This window comes from Brassica rapa, chromosome A10 (assembly GCF_000309985.2).
Source record: "Brassica rapa cultivar Chiifu-401-42 chromosome A10, CAAS_Brap_v3.01, whole genome shotgun sequence".
Classification (NCBI taxonomy): Eukaryota; Viridiplantae; Streptophyta; class Magnoliopsida; order Brassicales; family Brassicaceae; genus Brassica; species Brassica rapa.
The window spans coordinates 1,101,857-1,123,093 of NC_024804.2; the positions used below are offsets into that span (position 1 = coordinate 1,101,857).

The 21,237-nt window shown below is 39.3% G+C and overlaps 5 protein-coding genes and 1 non-coding gene across 8 annotated transcripts; 3 read left to right on the plus strand and 3 right to left on the minus strand.

The window, feature by feature from the left end:
- Window positions 1–1,102: 1,102 nt before the first annotated feature.
- On the minus strand, window positions 1,103–3,340 carry LOC103844495 (pentatricopeptide repeat-containing protein At1g03560, mitochondrial). Its single transcript, XM_009121284.2, has one exon. The coding sequence runs from the start codon at window positions 3,283–3,285 to the stop codon at window positions 1,261–1,263; it is 2,025 nt and encodes a 674-aa protein (XP_009119532.2). The 5' UTR covers window positions 3,286–3,340; the 3' UTR covers window positions 1,103–1,260.
- Window positions 3,333–3,404, plus strand: TRNAQ-CUG. Its single transcript has one exon. It is a non-coding gene; the product is annotated as a tRNA-Gln (tRNA).
- Window positions 3,405–3,429: 25 nt separating this feature from the next.
- On the minus strand, window positions 3,430–6,348 carry LOC103844494 (probable protein phosphatase 2C 1). The gene is made up of 6 exons (XM_009121282.3): window positions 6,108–6,348; window positions 5,025–5,469; window positions 4,617–4,949; window positions 4,424–4,541; window positions 4,105–4,328; window positions 3,430–4,030 (listed from the first exon to the last, which is right to left on the minus strand). Exons 2-6 carry the CDS (start codon window positions 5,256–5,258, stop codon window positions 3,590–3,592), a joined length of 1,350 nt encoding a protein of 449 aa, XP_009119530.1. The 5' UTR covers window positions 5,259–5,469; window positions 6,108–6,348; the 3' UTR covers window positions 3,430–3,589.
- A 5,629-nt stretch (window positions 6,349–11,977) lies between these two features.
- LOC103844493 (photosystem II repair protein PSB27-H1, chloroplastic) lies at window positions 11,978–12,757 on the plus strand. The gene has a single exon (XM_009121281.3). The coding sequence runs from the start codon at window positions 12,036–12,038 to the stop codon at window positions 12,561–12,563; it is 528 nt and encodes a 175-aa protein (XP_009119529.1). The 5' UTR covers window positions 11,978–12,035; the 3' UTR covers window positions 12,564–12,757.
- A 2,714-nt stretch (window positions 12,758–15,471) lies between these two features.
- Window positions 15,472–17,330, plus strand: LOC103844492. Its single transcript, XM_009121280.3, has 5 exons — window positions 15,472–15,789; window positions 15,867–16,081; window positions 16,154–16,334; window positions 16,408–16,585; window positions 16,802–17,330. Exons 1-5 carry the CDS (start codon window positions 15,697–15,699, stop codon window positions 17,050–17,052), a joined length of 918 nt encoding a protein of 305 aa, XP_009119528.1. The 5' UTR covers window positions 15,472–15,696; the 3' UTR covers window positions 17,053–17,330.
- Window positions 17,092–21,232, minus strand: LOC103844490 (ELMO domain-containing protein A). Of its 3 annotated transcripts, none has more exons than XM_009121277.3 (11): window positions 20,110–21,231; window positions 19,843–19,976; window positions 19,659–19,739; window positions 19,378–19,495; window positions 19,223–19,291; window positions 18,993–19,108; window positions 18,852–18,906; window positions 18,651–18,774; window positions 18,500–18,547; window positions 18,307–18,401; window positions 17,092–18,201 (listed from the first exon to the last, which is right to left on the minus strand). In XM_009121277.3, the coding sequence occupies exons 3-11, from the start codon at window positions 19,727–19,729 to the stop codon at window positions 18,100–18,102; spliced, it is 798 nt and encodes a 265-aa protein (XP_009119525.2). In that variant the 5' UTR covers window positions 19,730–19,739; window positions 19,843–19,976; window positions 20,110–21,231; the 3' UTR covers window positions 17,092–18,099. The 3 variants fall into 3 exon arrangements, with proteins under 3 accessions (XP_009119525.2, XP_018511059.2, XP_009119527.2); XM_018655543.2 differs by having other exon boundaries at window positions 20,846–21,230; XM_009121279.3 differs by lacking the exon at window positions 19,843–19,976 and having other exon boundaries at window positions 20,846–21,232.
- Window positions 21,233–21,237: the final 5 nt, after the last annotated feature.

A 21,237-nucleotide genomic window follows, 5' to 3' on the forward strand; every position in this document is an offset into this window, starting at 1 on the left:
AATCCATGGCAAAGTGACCGGTTTTGTCGCATCGAAAACAAGTTATCTTGGTCATATCACGATCATAGTTGTAGTTGTAACGTCCTCGACCTCTCCCTCTGTTGTAGAATCGTCCACTTCGTCCTCTACCTCTGTAGTTATTGTTCGAATGACTTTGATGCTCAGAGTTTGCATACATCAGCTTGGTTTGATCCTCTTGGACTTCTTCTTCTTCCGCAACTCGCTCCTCATATGCTTTAAGACGCCCAATTATGTCTTCGAATGTTGTTGTTTTGAGATCAAGAACTTGTTCTAGAGAGGCTACAATATGAATGTATTTTTTCCGCGGAAGACTCTTAAGAAACTTCTTCACGAGCTTTGTTTCTTCAATATTTTCTCCTAATGAGGCAGCTTTGGACGAGATCTCGGATAACTTGCCAACGAAGTCATCGATTGTTTCTGTATCTTTCATCTTTAAACGGTCAAATTCCGCCATTAACGTCTGTAGACGAGCTTCACGAACTCTATCTGCACCCATGTGCCTTGCTTTTATCGCCTCCCAGACTTGTTTGGCTGAGCTTAGCTCTCCTACCTGCAAAATCAATACTTCGGGTATCGACTGGAAGAGTAAAGCTGTAGCCAAGTTATTCTTCTCAATATCTGACGATTCGTCGTCGATCACTTCCCATACTTTGTGCACCTTTAGTAAAACCTTAATCCTCATTGCCCAAACTGTGTAATTAGTTGATGTTAGCATTGGACAACTGATCGTGGAGGGGCCTCCTCCCACTTTAGGTTTCACAACTGTTGTTATATCTCCCATATCGAACTCTCTTTAGGATCGTTTCCGTAAAGCTCTGATACCAAATATAGAATCTGTATAGAACTCGTATAGCTCGATATCAAACCTCACAAACACAAGAATAATATATCTCAAAAGAAACTCTTCTTATTGAAACCTCAATGTCTTAGAAAATCACTCAAAACTAAGACTCATAAAACTCACACACTATGCAACACTCTTGCATAACCTTTATATAACCCTCTAATTATCCTAATCTCATTAGGATTAACACAACTAGATATTTCCTATTCTTTATAGATAAACATAACTCAAATAGAATAGGAAACTTGTATCTCAAGTTATTCAAGCTTATCAACAATCACTACATTAGCTCAACTATACAATGAAGCTTAAACTACTTGTTTAAATCATTATTATCATTTTTCTGGTTAAACATGTTAACATGTTACAACCAATGCAAGCACACACCAAAATCTTTAAAAGTCATGATCAAAGCTTTCAAGCAAAGTTCTAAACTTGACACGCCTCTTAACACTCCCCATCCTCTCATACCCAATCCCAATCTTGCTATGCATCAGCTTCATAGCCAAATCCGCCTTCCCAACTTTCCTCAAAGCATTTATCATCACAGTCCTTATCCTCCCAGGCACTTCCCTCCCTCTCTCAGTAATCCCATCAGCCAACCTACAAGCCTCCTTGATCCTCCCAGCTTTACACAGCGTGTTAATCATGTCCTCACACGCCGCGTCAAGAATCACACCCATGGGAGCTAACTCATCCAAAATCTTACACGCTCTCCCCACTTTCCCCGACAAGCAAAGTCCTGTCGACAAAGCTCTAAAGCAAGCTGCGGTCGGCGTAATCCCCTTGTCTATCATCATCCCCCAAAGCTTCAACGCCTCTTCGTTCCTACGCTCTTTAAACATCCCCGAGATGAGTATTGTATACGTATAAACCGTTTGGTCACAGCCTTCTTCCTCCTCCATCCTCTTGAACAACGCTAACGCTTCCTCAACCTTCCCTGACTTAGTGAACGCGTCGATGAGTGCATTGTAACAGTACGAGTCTCTACTGCATCCCATCTCTTCGAAAAGCCTCTCAGCTTCATCTACTCTCCCAGCTTTCCCTAAACCGTCTATAAGACTAGAGTAAAACATCGAGTTAACAGCCAAACCTTTAAACCGACACGTCTTGTAATACTCCAACGCCTCTTCCACTCTCCCGCTTTTACACAAACCATTCACAACAACCGAATAAGTCACCACGTCAGGCTCAAACCCTTCGCTAATCATCCTCCCCAAAAGCCTTAGCCCGTCTTCAACGCTTCCGAACTTCACATAACCGTCTATCAAAACAGTGTACACAGCAACATTCGGTTTAGTTCCTTTCCTGATCATATTCTCGAACACAGCACACCCTTCGTTCAACTTCCCTTCTTTACAAAGCCCACCGATCACTAAACTATACGCGTGAGGCGGGACTTGGATCCCCTTCTCATTCATCTCCTGATACAAAGCCACGCAAGAGGTAAAGTCACTGTCAGCGTAACACGCTTGGATCACAGTCATGTAAGTGATCTTATCAGCATCAAGACCTCTCGTCCCCATATCTCTAACCTTCTCCAAAGCTTTCTGCGTCTGTCCCGCTTTGCAATAGCCTTTAATCATCGTGTTGTACGTCACTACGTCAGGCTTGATCCTCCCGCTCTCCATAGCCTCGAAAACACGCTCCGCGGAGTCAATGAACGTAGAGCTGACTAAACCGTTCATTAAGAAGTTGTAAGTATACAAAGTAGGCTCAATGTTATTCTCCTTCATTTGACGCCACACCCACAACAACTCCTCCACCATTCCAAGCTTCCCAAAGCTCTTAATCAGCTCATTCGAAGCAAAAACACTCAAAGCAAACTCTTTTCGTCTCAACTCACCACAGAGAATCCTAATCCTATCCACATCTTTTGCAATAGCCAAAACATCAACTAATGAGACGTAACACTCGAGGTTATGAGTGTACTTCTTCTGCTTACCAGCCCAATTAAAGAACCGCCAAGCGATAACGTGTTGTCCTTCGCGAACCTCGTCGGATTTCAACACGAAAGTGACGAAATTTGGGGAGAGTTTGATGAGGAACTTACGGCAGAAGGCGTCGAGATTCGCTTCCATTGACTCCGAACCATCTAAAAGGTTGAGAATTTGGTTCACCCATGGAGAAGGGTTGAGGTTACGAGAGGTTTTCACTAGATCGGAGACGTCGTTAAAGGGCTCTATCCATTCCGGAGGAGGAAGTGAGCTGCCGCCACTGAACAGCCACCTGACACTTTTTGAACCTTCCGACAAAAAGTCTCCGCCTTTGTGCAGATAGAAGCATTTTGAAGAGCTACGCGGACGATTCAGAGGAGTAACGGAAAAGGGTTTCCGGGAAAGTCTTCGCATCGGTGGTTTTTCTTCAGGTGGTTTACCAGTGCGGCTGCGACATTCGTCGTATAGTAGTGCTCGCAACATTATCTTTTCTTTTGGTTTTATAGTTTTAATGAGCGAGGTTTAACAACGGTCCCATGGTCTAGCGGTTAGGACATTAGACTCTGAATCTAGTAACCCGAGTTCAATTCTCGGTGGGACCTTTATTTTTATTTTTATTTTTTAAGCTTTTTTTAAACAGTTTGAACAATCAAGCATATATTTTGAGGAGCAAACCAAAGACCTAAAGACATTTACACTTTATGAATTGATTAGGCATAAGATTCAACCAGCAAACTTTTTTTTTTCTTAGGAACTAAAAATCAATTCGTGAAGAACAAATGAAAACTCAAGTCTTAGTTTCTTCTCCAGAGAATCTCGGAAGCTGAACAAGCGAGTTCACTCGAGTAACACCTTCTAGTCCCGACCAGTTCTGCTCACCTTCACTCTTTTTCTCCTTCTCTGCATTCACATTACCGTATTCTGTTGATGCCCTGACCGTGACGTTTCTCTGAAGACACGGTTCTGCATTCACCTGGCTTTCCTCTGATTCCTCTACTGCGTTGGTTGCTGACGAGTAGTATCCTTGCTCCTCGTAGTCTGACGAATCCGAGTCCATCTTCCCGTCTAGAAACAAACACACAACCGCACAGTCGTCCATTTTCGAAGTCGGGTACTTCAGTTTCCACTCTCGTGCAGCTGAATCCACCACTAGCCTAGCTGCTGACGCTCGCCTTGGAGCTGACGCCACCACTTCAACAACTTCCTCGTTGCTTAGCACATCCCATACCTATCAGTAAACATCAGTAAAAAGCAATTAAAGAACTGATTAAAAAAAAGAGTTTCAGTGGTTTGTTTACTTACTCCATCAGAGGCCAAGACAATGAACTGGTCTCTATCTGTTAGGACACGGTGAGAGAACTCAGGTACTGAAATCACACCGTAGTCTTTCAGACAGAAGTCACCAAAGGCCCTAGCCATGGCTAATCCAGGAGCGTTATCGTATGGTAGCCAGACTCGTGGCACCTCTGGCTCGTCTTCCAGCGCAAACACTCGTCCTTTACACTGTTTGATCCTCTCTGCTTCCCCTATCAGAAACCAAACCAGTAACATCATTTAACAAAAAGAATCAGACAAAACGAAGATAAAAGTATATATATAGAGAGAGAGAGCATTATTATACTTGGTAAGTCAGGCTTCAAGTCAACTGTTAGCTGAGTTGCAACCATTGAATCGTTGCTGTCTTTGGAACCAAGTATCGCCCGAGAGTCTCCGATGTTTCCCATGAATAGGTTTGACCCCTTAAACAATCAAAACACATCAAAAAAATGGAACACAACGAAAAACAAAGAGATCTTTTGTTTTCATGTTTTTACCTGTTTGATGACTGTAACAGCAGTGCTGCCGCTGCAGAAGCATTCAACATTAGGATGGGAACGCAGCTCCTTATCCATAGCACTGAAAGCTTTCAAGAAAGCTTCTTCCCATAAGAGCTTCAACTTATCCTCCTCGCTAGCTTCTTCCTTTTCTTCTTTCTCCTTGGCAGCAGCTTCTTGGCTATCTGATTTGCTTGTGCCGTTTTGCTTCGACTGAACGAAAGAGAGTAGCCTCACAGGCAACGATTCTCTCACTTTGCGAGACACTAGATGGCCATGAGGACCGTGTCCATCGAAAACACCGCAGAACGTCACATCTTTAGACATAAAATCCTACAGAAACACACACCAAGTAAGCCTCTAGTAAACATCATTGAGGAAGAAGAAGAAGAAGAAGAAGAGACTCACTTCCCACACGATCATTGAGTCCTGATTGACTCCCTTGCGTCCCTGTTGAGTGAAAATGCAAGAACTCTTGCTCTTCCCGTTGCTGGTGATCCGGTTAGGAATAGAGACCAAGTTGTTAAGAGAAACGATGCGGCCTGAAGAGGTTCTCCTCCCCATTTTGCTCCCACAGCATCCCATCCCGAGACAGGGACGGTACATAGTCTCTTCATTGCTCTTGGACACACAACCTCCCATTTGGTCAATGCAAAAGCACAAGATAATGAATCTGATCGCAGAGTGATATAAGACAGAAAGACTCCCCCCAGATCCCTCAATGTAAATGCTTTACCAAACACACTTGGTCAAAATCAAAGAGCTTTCACACAAGTTTGAATTAAAAAATCTCTGTGTGTGGCAAAACCTTTCTCTTGGAATCTTGGTCAATGATGATGTATGGACCGGTCAGCTGAAAACATTGTAGAAAAAAAATGATTTAGTGAATTGTTTAATGCAAAGTTCCAAAAGAACAGCAGACTCCAACATGTGATCTTTGCAATAGAAAATATATTATATATTACTAAACAGCCTGTCCTAATGGTTTAGTCATTGAACCAGCCTTAAGTTCTCATACAATTTACTCAGTGAGAAACTAAACTGATAATGCACATCCCCCAAAGCTTAACAGACATGTATGTTAATGTAATGATGCAAACCTTAAAATTGTGAAAACCCCTAAGATTCTTTGTAAATATTTATAAACAGGTGAATCATGAATAGGACTCTGAAGTGAATATTCTAATGAACAGATGAATGAAAGCAAAAAAAAAAAGGTGGTATCTTTTTAGTGGGAAAGCAATTCACTTTTTCACAAATCAGATTCAGATAAAATGGATCTGAGAAAGTTTCTCAAAACTTCATCGATAACTCAAAACAAATGCAGACTGGGAAAAAAAGAGAAGACAACAAACCAATCAGAGCAGAGAACGAACCAAGCAAAGATGAGATCACACACAGAGTCTACGCGAGAGTGGTAAGATTCAGAAAGAGAAACAAACAAAAGAATTTTGAAGAAATTTGGAGTGAATCAGAGCAAAAAGGACGAACCTTTGGGAGGGGATAGAGGTGAACGTCTGGAAATAATGAATAATAATAATTATTATGCAGAGACAGTGACTAGTTTGAAGTGCGAAAGAGATTAGAGAGAGAGATGGGAGAGTTGTGTGTGATTGGTGAAGTAGTTGTAGTCGTCGGAGATATGGGTGAGATCTCATTAAATTCAAGAAAGCGAACGAGCAAAAAGAAATAGATAAAAAACAAAGAGCTTCTCCCACAGAATCTTTTCTGGTTTTTTTTTTTCGCTTCTCTCATGTAATATCAAATCATAGCCTTCCCCCATGCTCTAATCATATACTATGTTGGAGTTAAACATAAAGATAACTTAGGAGTTAAGTTACACCAATCCTAATGAGTATAGGATTAGAGAAAAAAGGAAATATGTGTTCCTAATGAGTTTAGGAAATATAGTCTCTATATAAAGAGTTGCAAGAGTGTTGCATACCTTTTGTGTGAGCTTAGAGATTGTGTTTGAGTGCTTAAGTTTTGTGAGTGTTTCTTAAGCTAATAAAGAAGAGTTTCTTTATATTGAGTTCATACAATCCTAGGCTTATATTTGGTATCAGAGCAAAACCTGATTGAGAATCATGGGTGATCTAGTTACCACAACAGTTAAGAAGGAAGGAGGCTCGTCTTCTATAAAGTGTCCGATGTTAAACACAACCAATTACACCGTGTGGTCAATACGGATGAAGATGTTGCTTAGGGTTCATAAGGTGTGGGAAGTAGTCGACCAAGAATCAACTAACGACGAGAAGAACGATATGGCATCAGCACTCTTGTTTCAATCCATCCCGGAAAGCATGATCTTACAAGTAGGAGGACTTGATTCCGCAAAGAAGATATGGGAAGCGATCAAAACTCGCCATGTAGGAGCTGATAGGGTAAGAGAGGCACGACTTCAAACCCTCATGACTGAGTTCGAGCGGCTAAAGATGAAAGAAAACGATAAGATCGATGACTTTGTGGGCAAGCTATCGGAGATATCATCGAAGTCAGCTGCATTGGGAGAGAATATGGAGGAAGCCAAACTCGTGAAGAAATTCCTACAAGGCTTACCACGCAAGAAGTATATTCATATAGTTGCTTCTCTTGAACAACTATTGGATTTAAACACCACGGGTTTCGAAGACGTTGTTGGTCGCTTGAAAGCATACGAGGAACGGATATCGGCGGAAGAAGACGAGGATACACAAGAAAGCCAGAGCAAACTTATGTATAGCAATACAGAAACACCAACTTATCGAGACACAGAGTATAGAGGACGTGGTCGAGGTGGCCGATACTATGGTAGAGGAAGAGGACGCGGTAGGTCTTATTGGGAAAACAGAGACGCCTCCAAGATCACATGTTACCGATGCGATAAAGTGGGACACTTTGCTGCTACATGTCCAGATAGACTACTCAAACTACAAGTAACAACTGAAAGCAAGGACGGAGATGATACTCATGAAGCCGATGGGCTTATGATGCATGAAATTGTCTATCTCAACGAGCAAAACGTAAAGCCCAAGGAGTTCGATTCCAGTACTGATGGTGACAGAATATGGTACTTAGACAACGGAGCGAGTAACCATATGACTGGAAATAGAAGCTATTTTAGATCCATTGATGAAACAATCACTGGAAAAGTTCGTTTCGGCGATGATTCAAGAATAGACATCAAAGGAAAGGGTTCTGTGTTGTTTGTAAGCCAAGACGGAAGAAGAAAGATCCTTGCTGACGTTTACTTTATTCCAGAGTTGAAGAGTAATATTATAAGTCTCGGACAAGCTACAGAATCGGGATGTGATGTAAGAATGAGAAAAGATTACCTTACTCTCCATGATAAAGATGGAAACTTGATCGTGAAGGCACCAAGGTCTAAAAACAGATTATATAAAGTTATAATGGAGGTGGAAGAACACAAGTGCTTACAACTTGAGATTAAGGATGACTACTCTCGCTGGCATGCACGCTTAGGGCATCTTGGAGCCGATGCAATGAAGACAATGATAGGGAAAGAGCTCGTCACCGGTTTTCCCAAGATCAAAGTCGAGAAGGAGACTTGCGATTCTTGCTTGCGTGCTAAACAAGCAAGACAGCCGTTTCCACAATCTACCTCCTATCGTGCATCCTCTGTTCTAGAACTCGTGCACGGTGATTTATGTGGACCGATAACACCACCCACCGCAGGAAGAAGCAGGTACATATTTGTGCTCATAGATGATCACTCACGCTATATGTGGTCTATCTTGCTGAAAGAAAAAGGAGAAGCATTCGACAAGTTTAAAAGATTCAAAGCATTAGTCGAGCATGAGACCGGTAAAAGCATAAAGACGTTAAGAACAGACAGGGGAGGAGAGTTTACAAGCTCTGAGTTTAAAAGTTTTTGCGAAGCATCGGGTATACAACGTCACTTAACTGCTCCGTACACACCGCAGCAAAACGGAGTAGTAGAGAGACGAAATAGAACCTTGTTAGAGATGACAAGGAGTATTTTAACACACATGGAAGTGCCAAACTACTTATGGGGAGAAGCTGTTCGACACTCAACCTATTTGATCAATCGAATAGCAACCAAGACTTTGGTTTCTTCAACACCGTACGAAGCTTTCAGAGGAAGAAAACCAAACATCAACCATCTACGAGTATTCGGCTGTACTGCACATGCTAAGGTGGAGACAGTAAACTTGAAGAAACTGGATCATAGGTCTCGTCCCGTTGTGTATCTTGGAACCGAACCCGGTTCTAAAGCATACAGGTTACTCGATCCTAATGTACAACGTATAGTTGTTAGCAGAGACGTTGTCTTCGAGGAAAGCAAAGCATGGGAATGGAATAAGAGTGGTCGAGATATAACAGATAAACCAGGATCATTCAAAGTAGTACTTGGAGGTCATGAAGACAACGTGGCTGAAGGAGACAATGAGACAGACAGCAACGTCCACGAGGACCAAAACACAGCCGAAGAAGATAACAACGAGACTACGGTTGAAACCGATGAAGAAACAGAGGAGTTTCAGCCTAGAAGGTCAACTAGAATCAGTAGGAAGCCAGCTTATCTAGATGACTACATCTATCTCGCCGAGGTAGAAGGAGAACGTCTCTTGCTCCTTTTGAATGAAGAGCCATGGGACTTTGAAAGCGCAAGAGAGGAGAAAGTATGGCGTGATGCATGTGAAGAAGAGATCAAATCGATTGTGAAAAACAATACTTGGGAACTTGTTGATCTACCAGCAGGAGCTAAACCGATTGGCTTAAAATGGATATTTAAGATTAAGAGGAACGCAGATGGGAGCATAAACAAATATAAATCAAGACTGGTGGCTAAAGGATACATTCAAAGGCATGGGATCGATTTCGAGGAAGTATTTGCGCCCGTGGCACGCATCGAAACCGTCAGGTTTATCATTGCACTAGCAGCCTCACGAGGATGGGAGATTCACCACTTAGATGTCAAAACCGCGTTCCTTAATGGAGATTTAAAGGAAGTAGTGTTTGTGAGCCAACCCGAAGGCTACGAGGTTAAAGGCCAGGAGCATAAAGTATACAAACTCCATAAAGCCCTATATGGTCTAAGACAAGCCCCAAGAGCCTGGAATGAGAAGTTAAACAAGGTTCTTTAGAAGTTAAATTTCAATCGTTGCTCGAAAGAACCTTCCTTGTACCGCAAGCAACAGAAAGATCGACTTCTCCTAGTTGCTGTATACGTTGACGATCTACTGGTTGCAGGCTCCGACCAAGACATGATAAGAGAGTTCAAAAAGGAGATGTCAAGTAACTTTGAGATGAGTGATCTCGGGTTATTAACTTACTATCTTGGAATCGAGGTGTGCCAAGAGAAAGGAAAGATAACTTTAAGTCAGTCAAGATATGCAAATAAAATCTTGACTGAAACAGGTATGTTCGAATGTAATGCCACACAAACACCAATGGAGTTCGGTCTAAAGATCTCCAAGGCTGAAGAAGAAGAGAGTATTGACGAGAAGGATTATAGGCGAAAGATTGGATGTCTACGCTATTTACTTCACACACGACCTGACCTTGCGTTCTGTGTAGGACTACTTAGCAGATACATGCACGATCCTAGAAGATCCCACGGAGCCGCGTTGAAGCACGTCCTGAGGTATCTTAAAGGATCAACAACACTAGGCCTCGTGTACAAGCAAGCAAGTACAATGGAGATTCAAGGCTTTAGTGATTCAAGTCATAATATTGATGATGATGATGGTAGGAGTACTACAGGCCACATTTTTTATTTAAATGATTGTCCTATCACGTGGTGTTCTCAAAAGCAAGAGACAGTAGCACTATCATCTTGTGAAGCAGAGTTTATGGCTGCAACTGAAGCTGCAAAACAAGCCATATGGCTTCAAGATTTGCTCGAAGAGGTTACGGGTCAACCAAGGCAAAAAATAGTGGTACGGCTTGATAACAAATCGGCTATTGCCCTCACCAGAAATCCAGTCTTCCATGGTCGAAGTAAACATATACACAAGCGCTATCACTTCATTCGGGAATGCATCGAGAACGAACAAGTTGACGTCCAACATGTGCCAGGAGCAGAACAAAAGGCAGACATGTTAACTAAAGCTTTGGGAAGAATCAAGTTCAAGGAGATGAAGGATCTTGTTGGAGTTCAAGATATTGAAGAAGTTAACTTTAAGTTTAAAGGGGAGAATGTTGGAGTTAAACATAAAGATAACTTAGGAGTTAAGTTACACCAATCCTAATGAGTATAGGATTAGAGAAAAAAGGAAATATGTGTTCCTAATGAGTTTAGGAAATATAGTCTCTATATAAAGAGTTGCAAGAGTGTTGCATACCTTTTGTGTGAGCTTAGAGATTGTGTTTGAGTGCTTAAGTTTTGTGAGTGTTTCTTAAGCTAATAAAGAAGAGTTTCTTTATATTGAGTTCATACAATCCTAGGCTTATATACTATTCATAACTTTCTATTCTTACATTTATTTTTTTATTTATTAAAGTCTTACAACTTACTAAAGTTTCACCTTTTTACAACACTGAGACATTGATTTCATATTACAAAACATAGAGGTAGGTGTTTTTTTTTGAGAAAGACAATATGGTTGGTAGTCGACATGTAAAAGATCGAAATGCAAACATTGATGGATCGTTAAACTCCACAATATATTAAAATTTTAAAATAGATAAATCATTTTCATGTGGTTAGAAATCATGAAATCCAAAAGACATAACTTAGGTATTTATTTCGATTGTGATTTCAACAACAACAAAAAAAAAAAGTTAATGACACAGGTCACGCAGCTTCTTTCCCACTTAGTTATGTGTTGACAAATCGTATGGTTCACGGACTTCTCACGTAGGCTACTTGGCTTACCTTTCGCGTATTTTTTCTCTTTTCACACCTGGCCAATTGAATACACTCTTTATTATAAAAGCTCTTTTATCTTTTTATGCCAAAGTTTCTAATTATTATATTTTTTTCATTAGAAAGTTTATGATAATCAACTTTGAAAAAGAGTGAGGGATAAAAGTTCATCATCCCATGTGTATGACAGCAATAGAAATTATAGAATGTCACGTGATTTGTGGGTCTCTAAGTTAATCCTTCAATTGCATTATCAAAGAGTCTATCCATGCAAATGAGAGTCGATCACTCATCGGGTAGTGTTAGAATAATGGGCCTCCATTATTTTATTTAAACAAATGGGCCTTTGGTAACAAAAGAGGCCCAACCGCAAAAAAAAAAGACAAGACCTTGACCTGGCAGTGGGACCACAGAAGATCTAGAACAGAGAGACTCCATTGCTGGACTTGGATCTTCCATATCTCTCATCATCCAATCTGGATAAGAAGATAAGGACACGCGTCAAACATCCAGCACTCCGAAGACATTTTTTACAAAACACACAAAACTCTTGTTCACTCTCTTACACCTTTCCCCGAGTTCCGACAATGGCTTCAGCATCAGCGACAGCCACTCTTCTGAAGCCCAGTCCTCTTCCACCCTATAAACCGATCATCACCGCCTCCGTATCTCCTCCTCTCCCTCCTCCTCGTCGCCACAACCTCCTTCGCCGCGATGTACTCTCCTTATCCGCCGCATCGACGCTTCTTCTAACGCAATCTCTCCCGTTTCTAGCTCCGCCGCCGGCTTCTGCCGCCGAAGACGAAGAGTACGTGAAAGATACGTCGGCGGTGATCTCCAAAGTTAGGACGACGCTCTCGATGGAGAGGACAGATCCGAATGTGGCGGATGCGGTGGCGGAGCTGAGAGAAGTGTCGAACTCGTGGGTTGCTAAGTACAGGAAGGAGAAAGCTCTTCTCGGGAAAGCTTCTTTCAGGGATATTTACTCGGCGTTGAATGCAGTGTCTGGACATTATGTGAGTTTTGGTCCGACGGCTCCGATCCCGGCGAAGAGGAAGGCGAGGATTCTTGAAGAGATGGAGACTGCTGAGAAAGCTCTCTCTAGAGGAAGATAAATTTACTGTGAGACCTAACCATTTCTTCTTCTTCTCCAGTTCCTTGTCGATGAAGTTTTCTTTTTACCTTTAAATGCATATCGGATTATATGAGAAGAGAAACTTGAATTTGCTCGTTTGTTTTTGTAAAATACTTTCATGATCATTTACTTAATTATCATTCACAATAACGAATTCCATTTTTCTAATTAAAATGTTGAATTGTTGATATTCATTGTTTGTGAGCACTACCTCTCTAACAGTGTTCTTGAAGTAGTCCCTAATAGATAGTATCATTTAACATGAGGAAGATGACACATTTGTAATCTACAGTTTACAATTTTTATTGGAAAAGTATCATTTCTTGATATATGGAATGTACTATATAAAAGATCATTCTTGAGTTACTTTATGAAGAACTGCACTGCTGCAGAGACAATGGATCATCAAACTAGTGTTAACTCTAAGTTTGGTCCAACATTTTGTTTATGGGCCATAACTCAAAAGCTCGATCTCTGCACAAGATACAACTCTCCATGGTTGTATATTTTCCTACAAATTTTGTTTATGGGTCATAACTCAAAAGTTCGATTTCTGCGCAAGATATAACTCTCTCCAATGTAGTATATTTTCCTATAAATTTTATTTAAACTCTTGTTTTGAATTGTAGTTGTGTAAATTAAAAAAAAAAAAAAAAAATTGTGTAAATTACATTTTTTTTGGTATGCCCAAATTCCCCCAAAGGCCGAAAAACTGGTAGACTTGCATTAATGGTCAGAGTTTATGAAAGCATCTAATATGGCCCATCTTAAAAGCCCACAAAGTGTGTGGTTTGGTAGTTTTAGTATTTAAGTGACCACAGGTCCACAACCACCCAAAGCATACGAACATCTCACGTGTAGGTCTACATGTGAAATCAGCTACCACATGGCTCGTATATTATTTTATTTAGAATCTATCAACCATGTCCTTTTTTTCTTGTACCCTGGCTCGACAAGTCTGGGCAATTTCGGATTTTCCGCACCCACGAGATGGATTTGATCAGACTTCGTTATATGCAAACTTGAGGTACATTTTCACAGTATGGAGGAATCATGAAGAACTGAGATGGAATACTGGGAGGTTTCCATGGCTACTTTGGTATCTCTGGAAAAATAGGAACTCTTTGTTGTTTGAAGGAGTCCTTTATGATGGGATGCAAGTGTGTAAAAAAGCTCTTGACAAAGCTGATGTATGGTTATCTGCACAAGAGGAGATGGTAAGGGATGAGGAAATGGAGAGTAGACCACAATGCAGACAGGAGATCGGATGGGTTGTTCCACCGAGGCAGTTTGTCAAATGTAACATTGGGATGAAATGGTCTAATACGAAGAAGGAACTTGGTGTGGCATGGATACTGAGGAACTCTGAAGGTTCGGTATTGCTTCATAGTAGACGCTCCTTTTTAAGAGTTTTGACAAAAGATAAAGCATACTATCTCAGTTTGGTGTGGGCAATAGAAAGTATGGTGTCCCTTAAGTGTCAAAGAGTTTACTTTGCTATTGAAGGAGGAATGCTGGTGAATGCGATTAATAGACCAAAGGCTTGGCCTTCCTTCAAGAGTAAAGTGAGCGAGCTTCGACATCTTCTTGGGGAGCTGCTGGAATGGAGTGTCATGAAAGAAACAGGGGATATAAATAGAGATGCCCGGTTGATTGCCAGCAGCGTTATTAACTGTGATAGGTTTCAGTCATATGTGGCGAGAGGATACCTTAGGTGGCTGTAAAACTCTTTTGTTTGAGCCCAAAGCTTTGTCGATGCTTTAGGTGCTTAGGAATGGGGTGATAAGGATACTTTTTGGTTGTATTATAACTTTTTAATGAATGAATATATTCAGACGGCAAAAAAAAAAAAAATATTACTCTGTTTGGATTAGATTTGGTTCGAGTCAAGTCACTGTAGCTGTTCGCTAAGTTCAACGTAACTAATAGCAACACGTGTAAGTGCATGGCATTCAAAATTTCTAATATTAGTACTGCTTAATGACCTTTCCAAGACGTTAAAGCTAATTAGTGTAAAATAATGACGGGGGTGGTGGATGGCTGCTGTATAACCCACTACGCCTAATTTATGTACCTGGGTCAATAAGTAATTAATAATCTTGCATCACGTTTTTCCTCCTTGTCAACGATATTTAATAATTTTGGTTACCATTGCAGGTCGATATTTATTTTCTTCCATATGGTGGGAATATATTATTTTCTTTACCATATAAATTACTAAATTATTTTTTTTCGTTTTTACGTCTGTTTTACAAAAAGCTATTTAGAACTATACGTTATTTGAACCATCAATTATATTTTCTTAAACAGCTTTTCTAAGCCATGTACCGCACTATATCTGAGGTTAAAACGTCTTAATAATGAAGTAGTATAATATAAGATCAATCCATGCATAGATTTCGATATGATTTGACTTTTTAAAAAACTACTGTATATAGTAACAACAAAAGCACGTGAAGAAAAAATGAGATGTGGTGAGTGGTGGACGATGAAACTCGGTCAAACATAACTCTTTGACTATTTTCCGCATTACCTGTATCTTCTCTGATCAAATCCTTTAAAACATCCAGAGAGATAAAACTGCAAAACTAAACGATCGTCTCCAGCAAAGCAAACGGCTTTTTTTCCTGAGAAAAGGTTCTGGCTTTCCCAGGAAAATCTCTTTCTTTTCCTTCACCCAGAGTTCAGAAACTTTTCTATTTTTTCCCTCATTTTCTGGCTTTTACCTTCTTTTTTCATCTTCTCCCTGTAACTTTTTTTTCTCTTATTCAGCTTAAGAGATCTCGACGCGTGGCATCAAGTATTTCACGAGAGAATATCACACGATAAATAAAAGGATAAAAAAACAAAAAAAAAACAAACAAGGAAACAATATTCGACATTGCTTTCTCACACACACACACACACACACATTGTCGTCTAGATTGTGATCGTCCTTCTCCTGTCATTTTTCTTTTTTTAAAGAGAATCGATTTATTCTCTCATCTTCCATTCCCTTTTATTTATTTTACGTCTGTCCCTTAAAAATCCAGCCTTCATAACGTCAAAGCTCAGAAATCAGAATCCTCTCTCCTTCTCCCTCCCCGTTTGCTCAATTTCTCTGGAGAAGAATCATGGTGAATGCCAAAGGGTCAACCAAAAAATCGAATCTTGATCGGTTCCTCCATTGCACAACACCCTTAGTCCCTCCCCAATCTCTCCCAAAGGTTTGTCCTTTTTTTGAGAAACGTTTCGATCCTCAAATGTCAATCTCCTCATTTGTCAAATCCTCATTGATTTACAGACGGAGATGAGAAGCCTAAATCGATTGTGGCATCCGTGGGAGAGAGAAAAGGTAGAGTATTTCAGGCTTAGTGATCTATGGGATTGTTACGACGAATGGAGCGCGTACGGAGCTAGCGTCCCCATTCATCTCGCCAACGGCGAATCTCTCGTTCAATACTACGTTCCTTACCTCTCAGCCATCCAGATTTTCACCTCTCATTCCTCCTTGATCAGGTTTGAAAAAAAAGTTGGAATCTTTATTTGCTTTTGATCTTGTCTTCTTGATTGAATTGGTTTGTTGATCAGGGAAGAATCTGAAGATGGGGAAAGCTATCTCTTTAGTGACTCAGGTAGCGATGAGAGTGTCTCCGAGGAAGGGCTTGAGAGCAATAATGGGGTCTTGCATCTGAATGATCGTTTGGGTTACCTTTATCTCCAGTACTTTGAGAGATCAGCTCCTTATACTAGAGTCCCTCTCATGGATAAGGTAAAAAAAAAAAAAAAACCTTGTTTCCATCTAATGAGAGAGAGCTAGGTTTTGACACTGATTTTGATTACAGATCAATGAGTTAGCTCAGAGATATCCGGGTTTGATGTCGTTGAGAAGCGTAGATCTTTCTCCAGCTAGCTGGATGTCTGTTGCTTGGTACCCTATTTATCATATACCAATGGGAAGAACCATTAAAGACTTGTCCACTTGTTTCCTCACTTACCACACTCTTTCTTCTTCTTTTCAAGGTCTGCACACACTCTCTTTAGTAATCACATGTCGGATTTGAGATTTTGGGGCTTAAAACATTTCTTAAGAACTTTCGTAAAAAAAAAGATTTTATTTTCAAACTTTTTTGGGGCCCAAGGCCAATGTTTCACTGGTCTATGTCAGATCCGGGCCATCCGGCCCTGCATTTAACTCGAATCACAATGGGGGGTTAATGCTTAGCCATGATACTGCAGATATGGAGCCGGAAGAGAATGGAGGGGAGAAGGAGAGGATGAGAAAGGAAGGGGAAGACATAACTCTGGTCCCATTTGGGATGGCTACTTACAAGATGCAAGGCGATGTCTGGCTTTCGCACAACCACGATGACCAAGAGAGATTGGCTTCGCTTTGTAGCGTTGCGGATTCGTGGCTAAAACAGCTTAGGGTCCAACACCATGACTTCAACTACTTCTGCACCATGTCGATGACTACTCCTCGTGGCTAAAAACAAACCGGGTTTCCATGTTTGTTTTTCTACTCATTGTCATCGTAAAAGTCCCCATCCTTTCTTTTGTTTATGGAACCGCTGGCGTTTTCTAAAAAGAGCGATCTGGCTTTTGTAGCGTTTTGGTTAGGATATAGCGTTTTAAGATACCTAACCTTTTGAGAAAAGTGTATGTCGGTATATAGAGAGTTTGCTGTCTTGTTGAAACAGAGTAATCGTTGTTACTTGTTGCGTGTTGAAACTGAGTAAATGCCTTCTTGTAAGTTTATATAACATCATCCTTCACTTGAAACTTTTTTTGTGCCTCAGCACCGTTACTGAAGTAGTAATCATGTCTAACAGTTTTTTTAATTTTTTTTTTTTTAAATGGAGAAACTTATTGCATACTACTGTAAACGAATCATTACGTACACTATATTATATTAATTTTGATCAAAAAAAAAAAAAAAAAAAAAAACGTACACTATATTATCAAAATTACTTTAAAAAGAATAAAACGTCCACCTCCAAGAAATAGACATTTCGAATTGTATACTAATCGTGGGAATGTGGTTGAAACTGGTAAGGAATCTTATCCTTCACGTTAGGTTTTAAAGTGGGGATCCCTTCTGTTTTGTCATATGTAGAGGATAAGATCAAAATTCCAACTCCAATGCAAACGTAAAGAACATTATCTTATTTTTTAATATTCATTTGCGAATATACAATAGGTCATACATCAGACCGACTTTTCAACATAAACAAATTAATGTCGACACGGACAATACTGGTCACTTGGTCAGAAGAGTGAAGATCTTTACTACTTAAAAGACGAACGATAAGAGTTTTGATTATTTGAAGTACAGAAGTCAAAGATTCCACGTTAACTTCTTAGTTTCCTTCCACACTATCATCATCATCAATGTTAGAACATAACAACGATGGATATGCATCATTATCATTCAATTTCAATCTTTTTATTTTATTTTTGGTTCATTGATTATCGTTTCTTTTCATTCATAAATCCAGTTAATGTACACATAAATCTAAATAGAAAAAAAGAAAACTCTATTGGAACAAGAGATTATAAGCAGGGAGATCTTGAATCCGATGAGTATCGTCCAACGAAAGCTCTCTCTCTAGCTGATTCCGAGTCGCCTGTAATACTTCCTAATAAATACAATCACATTATTATATGTACACATGCATCAGTCTTCAAGAATAATCATCAGGTGTTATCAAAAAGATAGAGAGAGAGATTAACTATAGACATACATTGAATTCCATGTAAGAAGCGTGCATCGCAAGCCACTGAGCATCCATCATCGCGAAAGCTATACAATATAGTACATCGAATGCATTCTCGTCTTCTGTAAATTTTTGTTGTTGGATATGGTTATTGATTATTCAACGATTATCATACACTAACTTGAAGAAATAAGTTTGTATTGAATATATATATGTTTACCTTCTAAGAGTTTGAGAAAATTCATTCCTGGAAGACATTTCGGCTTTGCTGCATAACAATAAAACAATCATTTAAAAGTTCTTCAATCAAAACTGTTATATGTATGGACATGAAAGATGGAGTTACACATGCATGGACTGCATGGACGTACGAGTGTTTTGTAAATCGAGCATTTGGATCAGCATGAAAGAGATATTGATTCCAGCAACTGCAAAAGGGTACTCCCACTTTGCCCTGTCGCCTTTTTGTTTCAGTAATAGTCTCCGGAAACAAACCTTCACATTTTCATATACATATTCATGTAATAAGATAAAGCCATAGAAATATATGAACATGTTTATTAAATAATTACCGGATATGTTCTTGCGGAAAATAGCAAATTCTCTAGAGCAATAAATCCACAACCCCTTCAAACAAAATGTTAAACAACACACGATTTAGCCCCTTAGTAATTTCCCTTAAGATTATGTTAATATATATACCACAATGTCACCTGAAATCGGTAGATGGATTGGGACCTTGCCATCCCATATCTTTCCATTGTTCTGTTACTAAGCCTGTGAGATTAATGTTCGGAAATGATGCATTCCACAATGCTTTAAGTGATTCCTGTCGCCATTAACAAAGAAAAAACATTTCACAAGATGATTAAAGCATAAACAAGATCCCTCCATGTTGTTTAGTTGCCGTTAAACATCTTAACAATAAGGTCAATACACCTACCTGATGGTCAATGCGTGTCTCTTCAAAAGGTACAAGCAAACGATCTTGCAGCTTTTGAAGTCTTTCCTCCTATGATTGATTACAAAATCCAAAAATGTTACAAACTATTTCTGATGTCTTAACTCTTATATATGTGAATGTATATGAAACTTAACCTGAAGAGGAGACAAAGTATAGTCGATTGACTTGTCTTGACGTCTACTGGAGCGTGTAAAGAGCCCTCCTATCCACGATCTTGTTCCAACCATAGGCGGAGCTACAACCACCGGTTCACTGAAACATTTTTACACATAATGAGCTGATAGATCATCAAGTCACTGAATAACTAAAAAACTAATCACTCTCTCTCACACACTTGTGTGTTATCATGATACACCGTGATCTCTAACAAAATATACTTATTAAAACATATATACTTAGCCAGTTGAGCTATTACGTGAGCGGAACTACTTGACCGCTGACATCTCGGTTCTTTGTTCCCTTTTTGTCGCCTTTTCCACGCTTCATCCTCCTCTACCTGCATAGACATATCCAGACACATGTTTGTGTTTGACATTAGCAGAGCACCTTATTTTAAAATTTGGGAAGAGCAGAAAATTAGACTGATCTCAGTCACTTACAAGATTGATATGGTGTCTTTGATTTGATGAAATAATAATAATGTTACATTACATTATAGATGAAGAAAATAAGGAAGAGGTGATATCTTGGTGAAGAGACAAACGAGAAGGAAAGTATTGCCTATATATGCTTCCTGAACGTCATGAGAGGGGCACAAATGTTTAAAGAAAAGAAGATCAACAAAACAAGACTTTTAAACCAAGATAACAAAATTTATCACAAAACCAAAAGTTAATATGCATGTAGAAAAAGAATTTAGGTATTACCCTAAATCCAAATTAAAGAGTCATCAAAACAGAGATTAGTATGAGAATAACGAATAAAAGTAATTGGTTTTGCAACAAAAAAAAAAATCTTGGAATGAAAACTCTAGGTTATGCGTAGTTATGGTTAAAAAAAAAAGCTTAGACTTCTCTGAAGAACCTTGTAAAGAAATGATGGGTGAAGATATATACAGAGGTAAGTTGATCACAGGTAGGTTTTAGTATTTTTTTTGGGTTGCGTACAGGTCAGAGTTTGTAAAAATAGATATATTTTTGTGATTATTTAACACGTTTAGCTAAGCTTAACAGAATTGTAGGTTGTTATACATATGGTAGTGAGAGAAATGTCATCTAAAGAAAGTCTCTGACATTGTACTTTTTTTACTTTCTTAATTTTGGTTATTTTTTTTTTAAAAAGGAACAAGATAAAATCAAAAGGGTAATGAACGATTAATTCATTCATGTTCCATTCTCAAAAAAATCAACAATTCATCATCATTTACATTTTCATTTAGTCAAAATTTTGGTATTATAAAAAGGTCTATAGAAGGTGTGACTAACACAATAGCGCAATCAAAGGGGTTTTCTTATCATTACTTGTTTTGTAAAGTTTGAAACTTTACAATGCAGTCATCTTGAAAACATCATTAGCAAACAATGATATTCAGATCAAATTTCAACGTTTTACAAAAAAAATCGATATGATTGATTTAAATGTTGAAGAGGGGAAATAAATTACCTGTTATTGACTTAGGAATGGAGGAGGGAGAGATGGTATAGACACGGTGACGATGAACAAGGAAGAAGAGAGAGAAGAAGAAGAAAAACACAAGAAGAAAGAAAAAGAAAATAGGAACAAAAATGTAATCCTTCATTGTAATTTTGCAACTTTTAGAAATTTGAAAAGGATGAAGAAAGTTGTGATCCAGAAGTGTTTTTGCTCTCTTTTTCGTTTCCTCTCGCCAATCTCTTCATGGACCGTTAAGTTGCCGCCTTCTTCTCCCTTCCACCAAATTAATTCTCGGCACATTTGGACCGTCCAGATCATTTACTATCAACCTAATCAACGGTGATCAGCTCAGTTAGTTAACCAACAAGAAAATCGTTTTTTATAAATCAAGCCCATCTCTA

What these genes read in the sequence shown, in the direction of transcription:
- LOC103844495 (XM_009121284.2), bottom strand. Translation starts at nt 3,285, where the DNA reads ATGTTGCGAGCACTACTATACGACGAATGTCGCAGCCGCACTGGTAAA.
- LOC103844494 (XM_009121282.3), bottom strand. Translation starts at nt 5,258, where the DNA reads ATGGGAGGTTGTGTGTCCAAGAGCAATGAAGAGACTATGTACCGTCCC. An exon ending in ACTCAATGATCGTGTGGGAA is followed by an intron (nt 4,950 to 5,024) that starts GTGAGTCTCTTC and finishes GTGTTTCTGTAG; the next exon opens with GATTTTATGTCTAAAGATGT. An exon ending in CTTGAAGCCTGACTTACCAA is followed by an intron (nt 4,329 to 4,423) that starts GTATAATAATGC and finishes GGTTTCTGATAG; the next exon opens with GGGAAGCAGAGAGGATCAAA.
- LOC103844493 (XM_009121281.3), top strand. Translation starts at nt 12,036, where the DNA reads ATGGCTTCAGCATCAGCGACAGCCACTCTTCTGAAGCCCAGTCCTCTT.
- LOC103844492 (XM_009121280.3), top strand. Translation starts at nt 15,697, where the DNA reads ATGGTGAATGCCAAAGGGTCAACCAAAAAATCGAATCTTGATCGGTTC. An exon ending in TCTCATTCCTCCTTGATCAG is followed by an intron (nt 16,082 to 16,153) that starts GTTTGAAAAAAA and finishes TTTGTTGATCAG; the next exon opens with GGAAGAATCTGAAGATGGGG. An exon ending in TCTTTCTTCTTCTTTTCAAG is followed by an intron (nt 16,586 to 16,801) that starts GTCTGCACACAC and finishes ATGATACTGCAG; the next exon opens with ATATGGAGCCGGAAGAGAAT.
- LOC103844490 (XM_009121279.3), bottom strand. Translation starts at nt 19,729, where the DNA reads ATGAAGCGTGGAAAAGGCGACAAAAAGGGAACAAAGAACCGAGATGTC. An exon ending in GCTCGATTTACAAAACACTC is followed by an intron (nt 18,548 to 18,650) that starts GTACGTCCATGC and finishes ATTGTTATGCAG; the next exon opens with CAAAGCCGAAATGTCTTCCA. An exon ending in CTTCTTACATGGAATTCAAT is followed by an intron (nt 18,202 to 18,306) that starts GTATGTCTATAG and finishes TGTATTTATTAG; the next exon opens with GAAGTATTACAGGCGACTCG.